The sequence below is a fragment of the Poeciliopsis prolifica genome, unplaced genomic scaffold (genome assembly GCF_027474105.1).
Source record: "Poeciliopsis prolifica strain line A6 unplaced genomic scaffold, Auburn_PproV2 SCAFFOLD045, whole genome shotgun sequence".
Classification (NCBI taxonomy): Eukaryota; Metazoa; Chordata; class Actinopteri; order Cyprinodontiformes; family Poeciliidae; genus Poeciliopsis; species Poeciliopsis prolifica.
This window is the reverse complement of record NW_026562420.1, coordinates 1469303-1487524: the sequence shown is the minus strand read 5'-3', so window position 1 is coordinate 1487524 and position 18222 is coordinate 1469303. Positions and strand designations below refer to the sequence as shown.

Genomic DNA, 18222 nt, shown 5'->3' with positions numbered 1-18222 from the left:
CCCAAATGTGCCTCTGTTGTCAGGAGATTGCAAGTCGAGCACTTTAATAACGCCTCTGCTGTTTTACTTCTTCCTTCCACTTTTAGACGCTCAGGGATCCAATCCGTCTGGGTTGTGGCGCAGTAATTCCTCTGGACATTTATCTGTCAGTCTAATTCATAAACACACGGCTGATGTCTTGTAATGAGCTTCCTCTCTGTGGCCTGCTACACCAGTTAACCCGCTCACATCACAGAGAAAAAGAAACGAGTTATCACATGACAAGTTCATTGTTAAACACCAGATTTCATTCTTTTTCTGTACTGATCCGTAGTTTTCAAAGCTGTCCGCCAGCCCACTCAGAGAGAAAATCACAGATGCACTCCCATTCATTAACATAAATTACAAACGTGTGTAAAAATTCAAAATGATGCAGTTGTGGTTGTTTCCAATAAATAAGAAACCCAATTAAAATTGCACCTGAACAAGCTTGTTCACGTGACACATTGATCCATCATCCTCTACATCCCATCCTGTCTGTTTATTATGGTTTGCACCAGCAGCAACATCCAGTTGTTGATCATATGATCCATATAGTGCAAAAACAGTGCTATACAAAGAAATGTTTTGGAGTGTGAATGAAATGGATTCTGAAATGTGTGTAAAATAAAATCCCTATCCTGTTAGCGGTCAGAGAGCTTTTTCTCATCAAGTTATAATCTAATCTATATTTCCCCTTGTCCTGCTGCTGGCCTCTGGCTCTCGTGTCTCCTCCCTGACTTTGCTCTTTCTATTGTGACAAAAAAAAGATTTATTTTAAATATGTGAAAAGCAATATTGAGCACAACTTGCATACTGCAGCTTTAGTCCCAGAGATAATTATTATTCCCTCCTCTCTCCAGTCACCTCATTTCCTCTTCAAAACTCCACAACATATTTGTTTAATTTTTTTTTGTAACCTCGAATGGATTGTGGGATATGCGACTGGGGCGCAAGTGACTCGATTAATGCCAGTCATTATAATTTTGTCTTCACTGAGCTGTCTCCCACAGTAGAGTGGGCTTCCGCGCAGCAGCACGACCCTGTCAGCCAGGTTGTGTAATGGGAGGTGCTGCCCGTGATTACAGTGTCGTAAGTCATAATGGTCCCGCTTGCCAGCAAGTTGTGCCCTTGTGGCTGTCTGCTTAGCAAGCTGACAGAGCGTAGTCCCACCACCCGGTCGCCTCTGCTGCAGCTGACTAACACGGACAACTTGAAATCTTTTCTTGTTTTTGCTTTTTTAGGTTTGGTTTTGAAGTATGTGCTGAGAACTTCTAGATGTTTTTTGAGCTCACTAAAAAGTAAATATAAAATTGAATTGCACATGTAGGCTTGTCGCGATAACAAATTATGCTGGACGATGAATTGTCACAAAAGGTATCGCGATAAACGATAATATTGGTTTGAGACCATTTTCAATGAATATGTTGGTAATGGCTGAATAATGCATGAATATCCTCATATTTTAAGATCATTATACTTTAATTTTTAACATGCATTTGTTACTATAATTGGAAAACATTTTAGATATTCAAAATAAATAAGTAACAGAAACAACAAATAAATGGAACCTGAAGTTTGTCAGCAAAATTGTCCCTCAAAAAAAGCAGCTGGTTGAGGCCGATGCATTAGACTGAAGACTTTTGTCATCCAGTATTGTTTAAAAAATAAAAGGCAAGTAAAACAAAATCCTGCAAAAGGAAATAATCTCACTCGTTTTAGACTTTTTTTTCTGTCATTTATACACGAGAGCGAATCTGACAGCAAAATGTTGTCGTTTGACTACTGGAGCACACAGAAAGTTTAAATATTGTACATATATACAAGTGTTAGTTGTGCAGTTAAATGATAAAATAAAATACAGAAAATACCAAAAAAGTTCTGAATAAATATACAAATAATATATTGCTCAATGTATATTAAGGCTGCAATAAAATAACTATTGAAATGTTAAGACATTCGATTTAAAAGCCCAATCACACAAAAAATTTATATGTTACACTGGGTTATTATTTTAGTGAGCCTTTACAGGAGTAGTAGAGGAGAACGCAGCATCAAGTATTGTGTATTTTATTACATCTTTCATATTGACATGACATAATAAGTCCTTCGTTAAACCCACATCAACGGAGTGACCCCTGGCAGCAACACTCACTTGTCCTTTCCACTTACAGAGGAAACCCAGCTTAGCGTTTTAATGGCACGGCTCATACGCTCAGCTTCTCTGGTTGTTGTTTTAGGCCGCCGTCTTCTGGATTTGGCCTTTTTTGTCCCGTGGTCGACGCCGGCTTTTGGATATGAGCAGAGCTCATTACGGCGTGGAGGGCTTGGCTGTTTGGGCAGGTGATGAAGTGTTTGTTTATGGTTATGAGTTTGAACTCGGCACCGTTGATTAGTGCTGCAGACCTTACATGTTTCAGGCAGTCACAGATGGAAATGGACTCTGCTTCAGATCTCCGGATGAATTTGCATCAGTGTTATGAAACCCGATCAGTCGTGGCTGCGCGTTTGAAACTGCGTGGTCTGATGTGATTTGGGATATTTTTTCTGCTGTTCTCAGTTAGTTTGGAATTTGATGCAAGGATCTTCCAGGTCTGGGAAAGTCTAACACAGCATGGGAATGTAGGTAGCACTTTGTTGTACCTATATAGTCTTATTTATATCCTTGTTTAACCATCAGATATGAACCTTGAAAACATAAATTAAGGATGATTTAAACTAGCACATTTATCAATGCTTTACCCATAATAATACAGATTTTGTTCCCTCAATTTAATAAGTTCCATAATCAAATTACAAGCACATTGTCTTACCACACTTAACACAGATAATAACTGCAAGATAATGGAGTACATGTGTCTAATCTGGCTTGCCGTAGCTTTTTGTGTGGCCCTTAAGACTCTAGGTTCCAAATTATGTCAGCCACTCCTCCCAGTTTCCTGTGATTGTTGAAATTCTGAAATTCACATAAAAATTTAAAATTTTTCTTGTTTCTCTTTTATTTATTTATTTATTTATTTTTGTCTGAGTGATGCGTAACTGCAAATTTTCCACAAAAATGGTCAAGAACATTGGGTTTAATTGACCACTAACTCCCTCCTGTAGGTGGCAGTGTTTTGTACTTTACAACACCGCTGCCTCAGCCTTATTTGATTGTCAAGTTATTGGTTGGTCTGTGATTGATGTGATGACTAACAGTCATATTTAACGTCATACGTAAACGTAAATATTGTAAAATTCCTTGAAAATATTTCGAAATTAGCTCAAACAAATTTGTGGTTTTGTTAAGTAACAACTCATTATTGGTTGTTAGGATAAATTAGGAGTATTTATTATAACGTGCTACTGAAATATATTTGACAGACTTTCCTCCATTGTCCGTCTGCCATTTCCGAGTGATGGTTTGTGGGAGATTCTTTGTTCTCTGGAATCATCTGCAGTAACCCTACAACAAATTTTGTTATTAACACTTTAAAATATCTGTAAGAAATGAAAAATATGTAGGTACGCAGCAGCACCAAACACACACAGCTTCATGTTTAAAGTTCCAAGCGCTCGCTCCGTCGTCTTCCTCCTGTACTCTGCTCATTTAGCCGTTTCCCAGTTCATCACGCCGGAAGGTCAGGACCCACTTTAATGTCACGTAAAGAGACATAGATTGATAATTAAAGGCATGCAGCCTCCAAAGCAGCCCCCTGTAATGTGATTTATGCCTATGGATTTCCTGTCAGATTTGAAATGTTGGCTCTAAAATGGAAGAGAAGGGCCTATTATAAAATGATTTACTGTGTTTTTTGGTTTTTTTTAAGTATGGGATGTTCTCAGCTGTGTTTCTTCATTTCTAGATGCTGCATCACTGTTGGGGAAGCAGGCGCCTTAAAGGGGCAGTGTTTTGTAAAACGGACTTTTTCATCTTCACATTGTGTTATGTTATTCGATCATTAAAAACATATTTGGAGTTATGCCTTCATGCATATTTTAGAAATCCTTTAACTTGTCATGGCAACCATTCACTCCTCCCAGCAACTCCACCACTCAGCTCCTTCAGACTAGCCAGCAGCAATTAGCAAACACCTGGTGGAAATGAGCTCATTATAGGAGCTACTTCTCAGTTCAATGCAGGTAAAAATGTTGTTGGGGGTTAATAGAGGAGCCATTATGTGATGGCTTCCTGAAGGCGGAGTTTCAGAAAGTGCAGGAGATTCTTAAAGACACAGAGACCCAATTCCAATGTGTTAAATTACAAAGTCAGATTTCTTTTTGTTATAGTTGATATTTACAGCATTTTTATAACTGAAGGCAACATAGTTATCAGGTGCCACTATATGCCTGCAAAATACATAATACTGCTCCTTTCAGGTTATTCTGATAAAGGCAGAGACACAAAATAGCACTGCAGTAAGGGTTAAATGGGTTTTCAGGGCTTTTTGGTCAAATCTCTTATCAGAAATTGGAAAATGCTAACACAGATCTGTATGTACAGTATGACTGGGTGGAGCTCTGGGTCAGCCACAAGCACTGCATGAATAGAAGGCAAAAAAACTGTTTCTAAAATAGTTTTGAGTTTGTTTATGATAGCTATTCATTTCAGGAGGTGTTACTGCGGAGTTCAAAGGCTTGTTCTGATAACATATTCTGACAGAGAAAAATGGCCGCCCTGTGTTCTGTGGTACCGTGTGCTGGAGGGCATTAGAGAACGCATGTCCACTGTTATTAATCAACATGACACAAGGGCAGAAATGACCCACACGCTTTCCGTTTATTCAGAAGAGACGCTGCAAGTCTCATATCTCTACTCTGGTCTGCTCCTGTGTGTGTGTGTGTGTGCGTGTGTGCATGTATAGCTGCAGGTTTTATATTTTAGAATGATGAGAATTCCTTTGAAAAATTTGGGCAACATATGACTTCATTTGTGCTGTGGTTTTTTTAAAAATGTTTTATTCCCTTCCCTTTCAGTCGAACTGCGCCCAGTATGCGGCAGAGAAGCGAGACGAGGAGAAAATGTGCGACCACTTGATCAGAGCCGCCAAGTTCCGTGACCACATGACCTCCACTCAGCTCATCCAGAAGATCGTCAACATTCTGACTGACAAACACGGAGCCTGGGGAAGTTCGTCCGTCAGGTAAGGGCGAAGTTGGTCCAAAAACCCGACATTAAAAAAGAAACGCATTCTGCTCTTGCCTTGAGGCCTCCGTCTGAAAGGAGGATTTAAAGATTTGTCTTTTTATTTTCACAACCTTTTCTTTTCAACTCTGTGTGAACCACAGGTGCTAATATTGAAAAAGGTGCTAGATTAGGCTTGAAACACCAAAAGTACGGCCAATCATGTTTATCGTGTTGAATTGATTATTGAAATAATCAACTAATGTAGTAATCAATTAATCGTTAGCTGGATTATACAGACTCAAAAAAAGAGGGCAATTGCTGAAGGACCAACATACTCAGAGCAGCAATTAAACCAAAACTGAAAAAAAAAATGTCCAATTTACATTTAAGATGAGAAAAACGCTGATATGTTAATCTGTTCTGCCAAAGCTCTTCAAGGGAAAAAAGTTTAGATTCATGCCTACAAATTCTGTAGCATGTTTTGCTAATCAATCAGCAAATCTAAAATATAATCACCAGATCAGTCTTATGCTGTATTAATCCAGCAGACAGGCTGGGCTTTTCACATGTTGCTAGTAGCATTTGTTTTACTGCAGATGCATCCTTTGCTGTGAATGATCAGGCGTTCACTAAAGGAATGCTGTCATGACGTTCAAGGCAATAAAATGTTTATTTTCTTACTTGTAAAATGATTTTAATTATTTGTTTATTTGCATGCTTTAATGTATTTCAATGTTGTATAGAGAGGTTTAAATGAAAAATCTTCAGAATATGCCACTTTTCTGTATTTAATTAAATGATTAATTATCAGAATAATTGATGACTAAAATAATCTTTAGTTGCAAACCTACATGAAATAAAATTTAAAAAAATACTGACGCCGCCCCTTTAATATCCCGTTTTACCGGTCAAACTTAAAACTATTGCTATGTTTCCAAAAGGTGTTTGTTTTAAAATGATGTTTTCTGGCTCTGAGGAGCCAATAGCGACAAAGAAGTATCGTTCATAAAACCTCCTTAAAAAATAATCATTTTGGAAGAAAACAAAAACTGCACCTGTTTTTGTTTCACTTCATAAAATGAAATCTTTCACTGTTTCCCACATATGCCTTAAACAGTTGCAGTGTTTTTTTTTTTCTTTTATTTAAAAAAATGTAATTATTAAAGGTGAACCAGCTGTCGGCCCGCGCGCTGAATGATGCATTGGCCTGAGAGAGACATGAAAAGCCAAGTGAACAAGCCGGGCTCCCATTAAGAACAGAGGGAACCTTATCCTCTGTGTTTGTTTGGCCAAATGGGCAGCAGAATCCAATGTGGCTATTCCCTAATGATGGCTGTTTGTGCAGGTAGTGTGTAATGGCTGAGCTGGAGACGGCTGCTTGCTCATGCTTGTTAGGCCGAGCCGAGTCTCCAGAGACTCGTCTGGCGGGGCTTAGCTTGCCGTCGGATCAGGAAGGCTATCTCTGACCGCCTTTGCTTTTCTTTTTTATTTCTTTTTCTCATGTTTTTTTTTTCCTCCTGAACTATCTGTCCAGTTCTTTCCTTCTTGACTGGATCTCTCTTTCTTTGCTTTCTCTTAGTTTCTTCATGCATGCTCACATAACTCGCTTCCATTTAGTATGGATATTGTGTTCTACCAGCCGCCGCTGCCGCCGCGCTATTGATGGCTTTCCTAATGGCTGCCGATAGGTGCAGGGAGCCACTGGCACTGGGCCTCGGAGCACAGCCCTCTTTTAATAAATCACAATCAGTCCTGTGCCATTACATCAATATTTTTGGTCAATTACTGTGAAGGTCAGGTGGGTGCAGCTTTGCACTATAAAAGCTTGTGGTATGCAGACGCAAGAGAAACATCTGGTGCTGCAAATGCAACAAACACAGAAACTAGGAGGGTTGGGGGAAGCCAGCTCTCCACACCTGGATACCTGCAGGCGTCGCAGGAATTCGATCTAATGCAACATCTGCACCTTCAGATCTACACAAAGAAACACACACGACTTTTTCCCAGCTGTGAAATTGAAAAGCAGCAACAGACGCAAGGCGACGTGATTGTGTCCTTTCACAGCCGAGGTGTAAAGCCTCCCCCTCCTCTGCCTCACGCCATAAAAATGTATTCCCCAAAGTTTCCATTTAATAAAGAATCCGAAAATGAAAATATTATTTTCCTGCTGGCTGATGGGGATTGTTGTTTAGCTCTCGGCAGGCATCTAATATCTTCTGACACAGTGTGTGACCTACCTGAATGCAATTGGTGTGTTCATCATATCCAGCTTAGCGGGGCTTGGTTCTCTGGAGAACAGAAGTGTTTGGTGAATTTTTTTATTTATTTTTTTGTTCTCCTTTGGACGGCCATTCGCTGCTTGTCTGCAGTTCTCTCTTTCTTTATCCTCCTCTGTCACAACAAGCCAATCATTTTCCTTTCCTTCTTGTCATTTAGACTTTGCTTCTCTATCTGCTTCTGTGTCATTGTTAGATTTTCTTTATTCCTGTCATTTTGATGCTTTGTTTGGTTTCAGTTCTTCCCAAAGCACAGACTGGTCCACAGCTGGACCACAGGCTCAGGAGCTGCATTTCCTTTGACCATATAATAGCACAAATTGGAATTGTGAAAATAAAAATAAAATAAATAAATAAAAATAAATTTGAAAACTAAACAAACAACTTTTTGATAAAACATCTTTGTGCTAGGCTTTTTCAGTTGTATCAAAATTTGTGTATTTTGCAAAACTGCAATGGAAATGCTTTTTTTTTTTTTGCATCACGTATCACATGATAAGCTGGATGTCACTACTGGTGGAAAAGACGAAGAAAACGACAGGAAGTAGTAGCATTGTTATGTTACGGCATGTTTTTGAATTAATTATAGTGTGAATTTAATTGTGTTTCTTCGCATCGGCCAAATCACGTTTATTTTTCAACATTAGCAGAACACTGACAGTTTTGTGCACATTTTTAGCATAAACACAACTACTGACATACGCTGAGAATTTTTTTTTATAGAACAATCACAAACTTTTGTGTTTTTATAATTACTCAACACAAAGTAGAACATATTCCTTCTTTCACATATTGAGTCCTCTATAAATTATTATTATTGTTACAGTACCATCGGAACAGTTTTTTTTTTTCATCAAAACAGGACAGTTTTGAAAAAACTTGTTTTTCAGTGAAAAGTAGGCAGAGGTGTTTTTGTTCCCCAGCCGAATTAAAAGTGGTTTATTTGACAAAATGTCAATGGAGACACTCTTTACATCAGATGGGTCACATAATCAACAACTGGATGTTGCAACTGGTGCGAACCCTGAAGAAAACAGGAAGTAGTCGTAGGATGATGATGTAGCAGATTGAGCATGTGTGTGTAGCATGTGTGATTTTAATTGCTTTTCTCATTTAACAGAAATCCCGCAATTGTGAAAATGTGTCTGCTTTTGTTACATTAGTAGACAAAGTTTTAGTGATGGAAATGCAGCTGCTGCCACACAAATTCCTGATAAAATAGAAAAATAGCAAAAACGAATATTCTATCACCACACTGGTCGTGGTTTTCTGTCTCATCACTGATGCTAGGAAAAAGGAAAAGCCAGCAAACAACACATGAACAGCCACAAACACACACATACACACACACACATAACAACTGGCAAATATTTCATTTTCACTCCAGCATTCTTTCCCTTCCTCCCGCTCAGGGCTGCGGTCCTCTAAGGACGCCGCCGGCTGCCGTGTTTATTTGGGTCAGGAATCATCTCATGTACATGACACCTGGACAAAGTTGACAGACAGAGAAAGGAGATGAGGGCAGATGATGGAGCACGCCAGCTCGGTCCCAGCAGACACGCTCTGCTCTCGTCTTTCTCCCTCCTCTCACATCGCCTCTTTATTGCTTCCTAATGGGCCGGCTAACGTGCCGCAGAAGCCGACTTTGCATGGAGAAAACAGGGAGTGTGATGTGATTGTAACGCCGGTGTTATTCCTGCAGTAGCTTTACGCCTTTATGGAAACATAATTCAGGTTGCAGACACCAGCAGCCTCCTTATTTCCAGTTTGTTCCACCTTCTGGTCTCCCTCCGCGCCTCTTTCCTTCCTTCCTCGTGTACGCAGCTCATTTTCTGCCGCTGTGCTGCTCTAATGGACACCCTTAGGCTAGAGGCTTCCCAGCCAAGGCACATCCATCTTTTGGCGTGCCACACTCCTGCCTGGCAAAAAATCTTTGTGATGTGCACTCCAATTTTTCTACAGTAAATCAAATCTTCCTTCCTTCAGAGAGACGAATGCGTTCAGGTCGGAGCGTTGCAGAGAAAATCGATGCGGGCAAAATTGAAGCAGTATGCCTCCGTATTGATCGGCGGGGAAGGATCGAAAAGCAACAGCTTTGTAACTGTTCAGCAGGACAGTCAGCTGACCTGTAATGGACAAACTATTGATATCAGCATTTCTCTTATCTTGTGCTTTGTCACTTTTTTTTTTTTTTACTAAGAGAAACAGTTGATTCTTTATATTTAGCTAATGATGAAGAATAATACTATAAACATCAGATAAAAACACTGAGGAGAAATTTTCTCATGCCTTTTTAGTTTTTATTTTAGCAGTGTTGCTCCAAATAAAGGGATTTTTCTCAAAGAAGATGGTTACGCAATGTGACAGAATGAGCAGCATTTTATCAGTTAAGTCCATTGAATTCTTCTATTCCACTAAACACATTTCTAGGTTTGATAAATTATACATTTTATAGCACAATCAAGTAACTTTTAACTTCAGTTGTAATGAAAATGTAACATATCAGAAGTGACAAAATGCAGTTTGATGCCTTGATATTGGGTCTCGGTCTCTTTTAGAAGCTCTCACTCTTTCTGAAACTCCGCCTTCAGGAAGTCATCACAACATGGCTTCTTTATTATCCCTCTAGCAACATTTTACCAGTGTTTTACAGAGAAGTAGCTCCTATAATATGGAGGCAATGCGCATAGTTTCACCAGGTGTTTGCTAATTGATGCTGGCTAGTCTAAAGGAGCAGAGTAGAAGAGTAATGGGCGAAGCTTGGAAGCTGGAGCTCTGAGGAGGAGCTTGTCCCCCAGGGGTTTTGCACAGCTGAATGTTGCAATGGGAGAGTAAAGGATATTACAAACAAGCACGAAAGAATCGAAGCAAAACACCAAGTATTTTTTTGACATAAAATTTAAAAATGTTGATTTTACATAATGCTTCTTTTAACTATTTTCATTATTTTACATTTCTTCTGTGCATTTTTCAATCCCTGAAAAATTGAATGAATGGATTTGATAGTTCCCGAGTTATTTTTATTCATAATCAGGATGTAAATCGTGGAAATGCCCCAAACTGACCTTTTATTTCTATTTAACCAGAATGAAAGGGAAGAGCATACAAACAGTTTATAAATGAAAACCAGGAAATTGGTGCATCTCTCTTTAGAACTTCATGTTTTCCTGGTTTCCCTCTGTACCATTATAACCATCCAACCATTTACATTTTCAGACCCTTCACTTCATTTAGTTAATATATGCCTGAAAAACAACACCACTCACAAAGCCAAAGTTCAAGATGCTCTCATGTTTAACTTTGATGAGTGCATCTCTAACTTGGAGATTTCTGGCTTCTTTAAAATACTGACCTGGTAATACAAACGTTTCCAGATTTCAATTTTTCTGAGGATCTAGAACATAAGAAGACATAAGAACAGCATTCCAAATGGAGTTTCTTACCTTTCTATTAAGTTTTTAAGTTTTTTGACGAGTAGAGCCAACATCACAGCAGCTGTTCCAGCCAGGAGCTGCTGTAATACACTAATTTTGAAACACTTAATAGGAAAAATGTTTTTTTTTAATTCTCAGGTTTTTGTCCATTAAGTGAATTCATTTTAGTAATTCCAGTTTGTTCAATTTTAGCATAAATAAAAATGCAGCCAGATAAACTGAGACCACCACTTTAACTCTCTTCACTCCATTCAGGACCAACCGAGCTAAAATCCGACTCATCCCAATTAATAACCGATTTCTCTGTGCATGTCTGACACAAATGAAGCATCTTAACATTTGTGCCCTTGTGGTCACATGAACAAACCACCCAGCAAGTGTTTTAATATTCACTCACTTCTAGTTTCGCCTCAAACCCAAACGATGTCACAGGACCGGGCGTGCTGCAAGGAGGCCATTTGTGTCACATCGCCTAGTATTTTGCAATATTAATGATTGCATGAGAAGCTTGAGCAGCAAGAATAATTTCCACTTGTATCCTTCCGTTGCAGGCTTAAATCAAAATTATGGTGCATAATATTGAAAGTAATGCATGTGCTAAAGTCGTGGTCTGCTCAGTGTCTGCGCCGGGCCCGGTGAGTGTTTTATGGATGTGCCGTACATTACGACTGCGCTGGTACTCAGGACTCGCAGCTGAAAAAGGAAATGGGACTCCAGCACGTCAGCGGAGAATATAACCATAGGAAACAAGAGCATAACAGTTTAGGAAACACGGGCCCTCGGCTGTACCGTGACGCGAGGGGGTTGAGGGGAGATGATGAGGGAGAGGATGGACGACACGCAGCAAGAGAGGAGACATGATCCGACTCAGAAGAATGAAGACGGGGAAGATGGCGCTAACACTTTAGTGCAACTACTTTTTTTCAAATGATTTTAAAAAAAAAATTTTTTTTGTGGTAAATGAACCACATTACAAAAAATAAAGCAAAATAAAATACTAGTTCTGTCAGGAGAATTCCACAGAACATTATTTAAAATGGTACAACTTTTGTTTGTGTTGACATGTCACCACTTTTACTTTCAAAAAGATAAAAATATGAATTTTTCTGGTATGAGGTGCTGTTTTATATCATATTCAAATAACTGTTACTTACAGTTAAAATATTTTGTAAATATCAAAAATGACTTTAAAAACTCTCTATTAACCCTTTAACAATGATTTTCCCAGCGTTTCACTGAGGAATAACTTTGATAATGTTTGCTAATTGCTACTGGCTAGTCTGAAGGAGCTGAGTTGGGGAGTCGCAGAAGAGGGCAGAAGCTTGGAAACTCCAGCTCCATGGATCTTTGTCCTTGAAGGCGGTGCTTGGTCCATCCAGCATTTTAGCACAACTTAATGGTTGCCATGGGAGATTAAAGGACACTTTTGATGAAGTAGTAACATTACAGTATGATGGAAAGGTCCAAAATTTTGATTTTATGCTTTAAACGGCAATAAAATACTGCTGCTTCAAGCGGAAGTGGATGAACTTTTCATAAAAGTGGAGGGAGTCAGAGATTCCACCATCACTGAGAACATAGAGGGACTATAAATTAAGTTGCGAGTTTGCATAAATTAGGTCAGATTGTCTGTTGCTTCTAAACTAGATCATCCTGAAAATTAGCTCCATTTCTTTGACTGGATATGGCCTTTTGGTTTTCTTCTGAACACCAGCAGTCTAAACACAAACGTAGGCCACCGTTCTGAGGCCCGGCAGCTGCGGCCGACTACCAGAAGGTTGTTTCCTCTGGTCCCCATGCTGGCTACTTGAAAACCATTTAGCTGAAGCTCAAGTTGTGATCATCCATCTGCTTTGATGCAGCCGTAAACACAAACGGGGCATAAATGGGTCCCGGTCCCTTTTCTATCTCACAGACTTCTTCTGCACCAGAGTCCTTGAATGGGTTTTATGCAAACCCCTCCAGTTCATTAATCATTCACTTTGACGTGTGTCTGGGACTAGAAAAAGTTGTGACTCGAACAAAAAGGATGGTCTGAAAATCTCTGGGGAGACCATCCCAAGTTTGACAGATGTGCGTTCCATGGGTTCCATAAAATAACATGCCACAAGGGCCCCACCATGCGGTCTGGCTCATGGCTATGAATTAGAATATAGCCTCAATGATAACATTTACATCCACTGTATATACAGTACGGTGGCCCGGCCTGCGAGGAATAGCAACAAAGTGTCACGGCGAAACATATTAACAGCTGATGATGTCCATATGTTAGCACAGCTAAGTGTTGCAGCATATTCTGAGATTTAAGAAATGACTCTTGGCAGCCAATTTTGAAAATGACTGCGAAGGGAAAGTGGTTCATTTGAGGTTGGATCTTTTAATCCTCACAGAAGCAGTGGCTTGTAGGATTTATTTGATGCATAAATTTAAATTCTTAAGAAGAAGAGGACCTGAGTCGTCAGATTGGTGTTGTAATAAAAGGCCGAAATGGGGGACCAGGTGGTTGTCCCCAACCAACAGGACATGTCCAACACCGGAATGGTGCTGATTAATGGACAACTTCTAACAGTAATGTGAAAGGACAATTTGTGTTAATTAAATGTCTCTTTTCAAGCTAATTTTAATGTCGGCTCTAACCAGACAAAATACAAAATGTGTTTTCTTTTTTTAAATAATTCAAGCAACAGAACCAGACTGAGCAACAATGGCCTCTGTGGTCGAGTTCCAAGACCAGAAAAGAACTCAAAGCTTCGTTGACGTTTCACTAATGTGGATAAAACACAATTTTGCAATTGCTTTTGTTTTTGTTCAATAAGAAAGGCAATGAAAATTTAATGTGAACAAGTTTAATGCAATAAATTGTTTAAAAACTTAGTAATATCTGGTTGTTGCTCATGTGACTCGTGATGTGTGGAGAAAATAGCACTTCCATTTCAGTTTTGCAAGATAAACCAATTTCAAAACAGCTAGTTATCGACAAACAGAAGGTTTTTTTTTTAAAGTAACATCAGAAAACCTTTGGGCAGTATCATGTAAAATCTTTTTTATTTTTATTTTATGTTTTTATTTACATCATATTGTGATTATCTCAAATCAAATACATACCCAAAGTGTTGCCTTGGTTCTTTCATGCATGTTTGAGAAATGCTTCAGTCTCCCATGGCAACCAGTCAGCTGCGCAAAACGTCTCAATGGACCTAGCCCCGCCTTCAAGACGAAGCTCCTCCTCAGAGTTGCAGTTTAAACGCTGCTGCCTCACAGAGCATCCCTCCTCTGCGGCTCCCCCATTCAGCTCCTTCAGACTAGCCAGCAGCAATTAGCAAACACCACCTTCTGGAACTGCACAATTGCAAGTAGGAGCTACTACTTAGAGCATAAACATATAATAATTACTTGTTCTATAAAATGCCACTTTGTGCCCGGAAAGTCCATATTACTGCTGTTTTAAAGTCCAAATATCAGTTCATGACAGTTTTGGAGAAGCCTCGTCAAAGCCAAATCATAGATTTAGGTTGTCAGTCTGAGAGCCAAATCATAGATTTAGGTTGTCAGTCTGAGACTAGCTTTGTCAGATATTTTTTTTAATAATCTGAAACATACATTTTTAAGACATCAAGAACAGAGTGAATCTCTAAAGGAGCACATCGTTTTCCCAGAAAACGAGTAGAAACAAAACTCTTGGTATTGATGATGCATTTTTAGACAAACTGATAGAGAGGATGCAATTGACAGAAGGCAAATGTCAGCACACCACATAGACAGCCCATAAAAGATAATCAGTAAGACAACGTTAATCAAATAAATATTTCGCCTTTGCTTTTACCAAAGCAAAGGCGAAATATTTTGTCTCCTTGCTTCCTGTTATCTATAAGTCCGTTCTCCTCTCCATTACAGCTAAAGTTGTAATGGAACATTGGTGATGAAGCATGGAAGCATGCCTCTTATCCCCCCCACAAAAAAGAGAAAAAGACCAATTACACCATCACACCTCGCCGCTTCACCGCCAGCCGGGATTCTGCAGCTACTATCAGATTTATGAGTTTCATATTGCCTTAAAGTATATGGCTCGGTGGAACAAGGTCACGATAAAGGGTTGCTGATCAATATCTGAATGAAAAGCCGTTTGGGAAGTTTTTAGAGCTCTTTTTTTCTTCTCTTTCTCCTTTCCGCCTGGATGCAATATGTGGCCAGTATCGATTGTTCAGGGCCAGTAGTTAGTCAAAGGCTATCTCCTTTGACTAACCCCTTTGCAGCATGTCAGCGCCCCCCCTCTCCTTCCTCTTGATAGATTGGTATGCTTCCAGCCACTGTAATTACACCATGAGACCAGCAGGTCATTTATTTTGCTACTTTCAACATTACGGGGGAAAAAAAGAGAAAACGGGGGTGCAGATGGAATCACCTTTATCTTTAGAACCCAGCACTTTGTTCTGCAGCTAACGCAGAAAAGTCCATACAGAAGAGTCACATGCATAGCATTGTGATGATAGTCTCTTAGCCGTTCATCTTCAGTTTGTGTTCTGGATTTGCTTCAGATGGACCCATCTGTGTGTTTGGGTTCAGGTTCAGCTCCAAGTGTAGAAAGCCGGATCGGAAGAAGTTCAAGTTTAGCCTTTAAAACAGCTAAAGCTGGGCGTGCTGCGGGGGCGTTGGGGGTTAGCACAACCCACGCATGGAGGCCTTAGTCCTCGACGCGTAAGTCGCCCTAGACTCCTGGTCCCCTTTTTTCTGTCAGCCTGCCTTCAAGAAATACGGCCCACTAGAGCCAACAAAAATCCTCGGACAAAAAAAAATTACAAAAGAAAAAACAAAAAACTGTTAAAGCTGAATAAAATAAAAATCCCCGCTGCCCCCCCTTTTGTTCCTTTTGAAAAATAAAACCAAATTTAAACTGCTACTAAAGTTCACTACATTATTTAAATTTAAATTTGGTTAATATTCTTACTGAGTGTTATCATCAGGCACTTTACAGTTAGCTTGGATGAGAGTATTACAGAATCCAACGTTCCATTGAACTTCAGAGCTTTAGCCATGTTTGATTTGAAAAGTGGGATCTTGAGACAGAAACATTCTTCTCCTCTACCCAATATCATCTGACCTTGAGCACCGTTTACCTTTCTGGCCGTAGTTTGTGGTAGCGTAGTGTAGCGGCTCTAGATTTGTCACGGGATTCAAGATCAGCAGTGAAGGCTAGAGGTCAGAGGAATATTGCAATGGGCTGGTAATGGCAGAATTATGCAACCCGGGTCCGGTGGATGGCCTCATTATCTTGCCGCACCGGTGATGAATGGCCTCGCATGCTCGTTGTCAAAATCACAGGAAAAATGTGTCTTCATCAAAAATACAAATGGCGTCGGTCGGCCGGCACGGTGGAAATCTGTCAACGCTTCGCTTTCCCCCCGGAAAGAAAACCGTCTGACGCAACATCTATCCCCTCCCTCTCATAATCAGATATAATTACTGTTTAATGGTCTGCTTTTGTTGTAAGATCTACACTCAGTATAATCACCACTAATTGGAAACTTCAAGGTAATTAGGCCTTTGATGGGCATTATTTCATTTGTGAGCACAACTCTGTGGGAGGAACTGGGTGTGTACCAGCTGCTGAGGTCCAGACCCGGGCAGTATGAAACTTTCTTTTTTTTTTGTAAACTTCTATTGTTTTCTGAGAAATGTTAATAAATTTGATTGAAATGGAAACTGTAGGTAGCTGGGTTCCTACTGACTTTATATTGCACAAATTGAAATTATGAAAATAATTTTGCTTAATGGAAACGTGGCAATTTCTGAAAAACTTGCGTTATTTGACAAGAAGGTTTTGTACTAGGATGATGTAAATGTGTCTTATAACTGAAGACACGTGCGATCACGCAAGTCATGCGATCAATCAGATGTTACAATGACAGCAAGTTGGAGGAGGTTGACGTCGAGGCATGTTTTTCAATAAACTTATTCTTGAGATTTCAACTGCAGATTTTAAGTTCATATAAAAACTGCAACATCAAGTTATTCAAAGTAGAGCATCTCGTTGCCATTATGCTACAAGAATTAGGAAAACACGTGGCATGTCAGGATGACTTTCTGTTGATGATGAAATAAGCTACTCAACACTTGTTTTCCAGAAACACCGTTTATATTAGAGCACATTTTATTTCAAATATATATTGTTTTGTCAAAATACACATTTTCATCTTACTAGGCATGCTACCAAAGAGGGATGGGCTTTACCAAAAGTTAGAAGTAAGGTTCAGACAAGAACTGAGTTGTTCTGCAACTCTGGAAATCAATGCCTACTGTTCTGTTTTAATAACAACATAAAGATGCAATATGATAAAGTGACGTGTGGATGTCTGCTAGATTGAGCATCCTGAATAAACAAAACTAAGCCGTGGTTGTGAGATTCTGTTTCTTTTTTCAACATTAGCGGAATATCAAGGTTTTGCACACATTTGCCATGAAAACGCAGCGAGTAAACATGTTGCATTTTCAGCTTTAGGCATCCTTGTTTTTAGTTGCATCTTCCCCGTATCAGTTATTTTCATGCAGTGCTGCCATCATTTTATTAAATATTGGATCTACCTTTGCTTTTAGGTTGGAAATGAGAAATGGACTCATTAAATAAGTTGTTCCTCTGATTAACAGAGCGGCTAAGATGGAAACGCTTCCTCCTTTGTGACCCCGGGATCACCTCGGCTGAATCTTGTAAACAACATTAGCCGAGGTGAATTAACTCATGTAGATGGGCTCCTGCTCACCTCGTTGGAGTAGGAAGGATAGGCATTAGCGCACACGCAGAAAATCACTCGCCCCCCTGCACGACTTAATCACGCCGAAGCGTTTCAGCGGGATGGTTGTTTGGTGCCGTTTTCATTTTAATTTGAACCCAGAGATCAGACTGAAGCCATCACTGCCACGGTTTTGACAAAGAGCCGGCGCTCTGGCTTCCCAGCTCCTCAACATGACAAATCCCCGGTCGGCCACTGCACCCGTTTCTTCTAAACACATGGTTTATGCAAATCAAAGCAAAATTATCTTTGGGGGGTTGGTGGGAGATATGGCGGCAATGTTTGAGCGATTTGAGGACTGCCACTAGAAACTGGCATTAATATCAAATAAGCAGGAAGGTAAAATCTCCGGCGCATATTCAGCACTCAATGACTGTGGCCAAATTAATTTAGCAGAAAGGTTATGAATGGCTGTTTGTGCCAAAGTGCAGCCGCTTGTGGTGATATATGAAAGCCGATCCGCTTTGCATGTCCTGTTCGGCATGATAAAGGTCATGTTATCATGTTCGCGCCGGCAACGCTGCCGAAACAGAATCAGCCATAACTTTAAAACCGTGCATGCGATTCTGAAGCTCCGGTACCGAGATGTCTGCAACAGAACC

At 39.8% G+C, this 18222-nt stretch overlaps 1 protein-coding gene across 7 annotated transcripts in view; it reads left to right on the top strand.

The window, feature by feature from the left end:
- lrba (LPS responsive beige-like anchor protein) overlaps positions 1-18222 on the top strand; it is a 213614-nt gene that overhangs the window by 96877 nt on the left and 98515 nt on the right. For all 7 annotated transcript variants that reach the window (XM_055056440.1, XM_055056443.1, XM_055056442.1 and 4 more), the window contains exon 36: positions 4975-5141. In XM_055056440.1, the coding sequence (XP_054912415.1) occupies positions 4975-5141 (167 nt within the window). The remainder of the gene's footprint in view (positions 1-4974; positions 5142-18222) is intronic.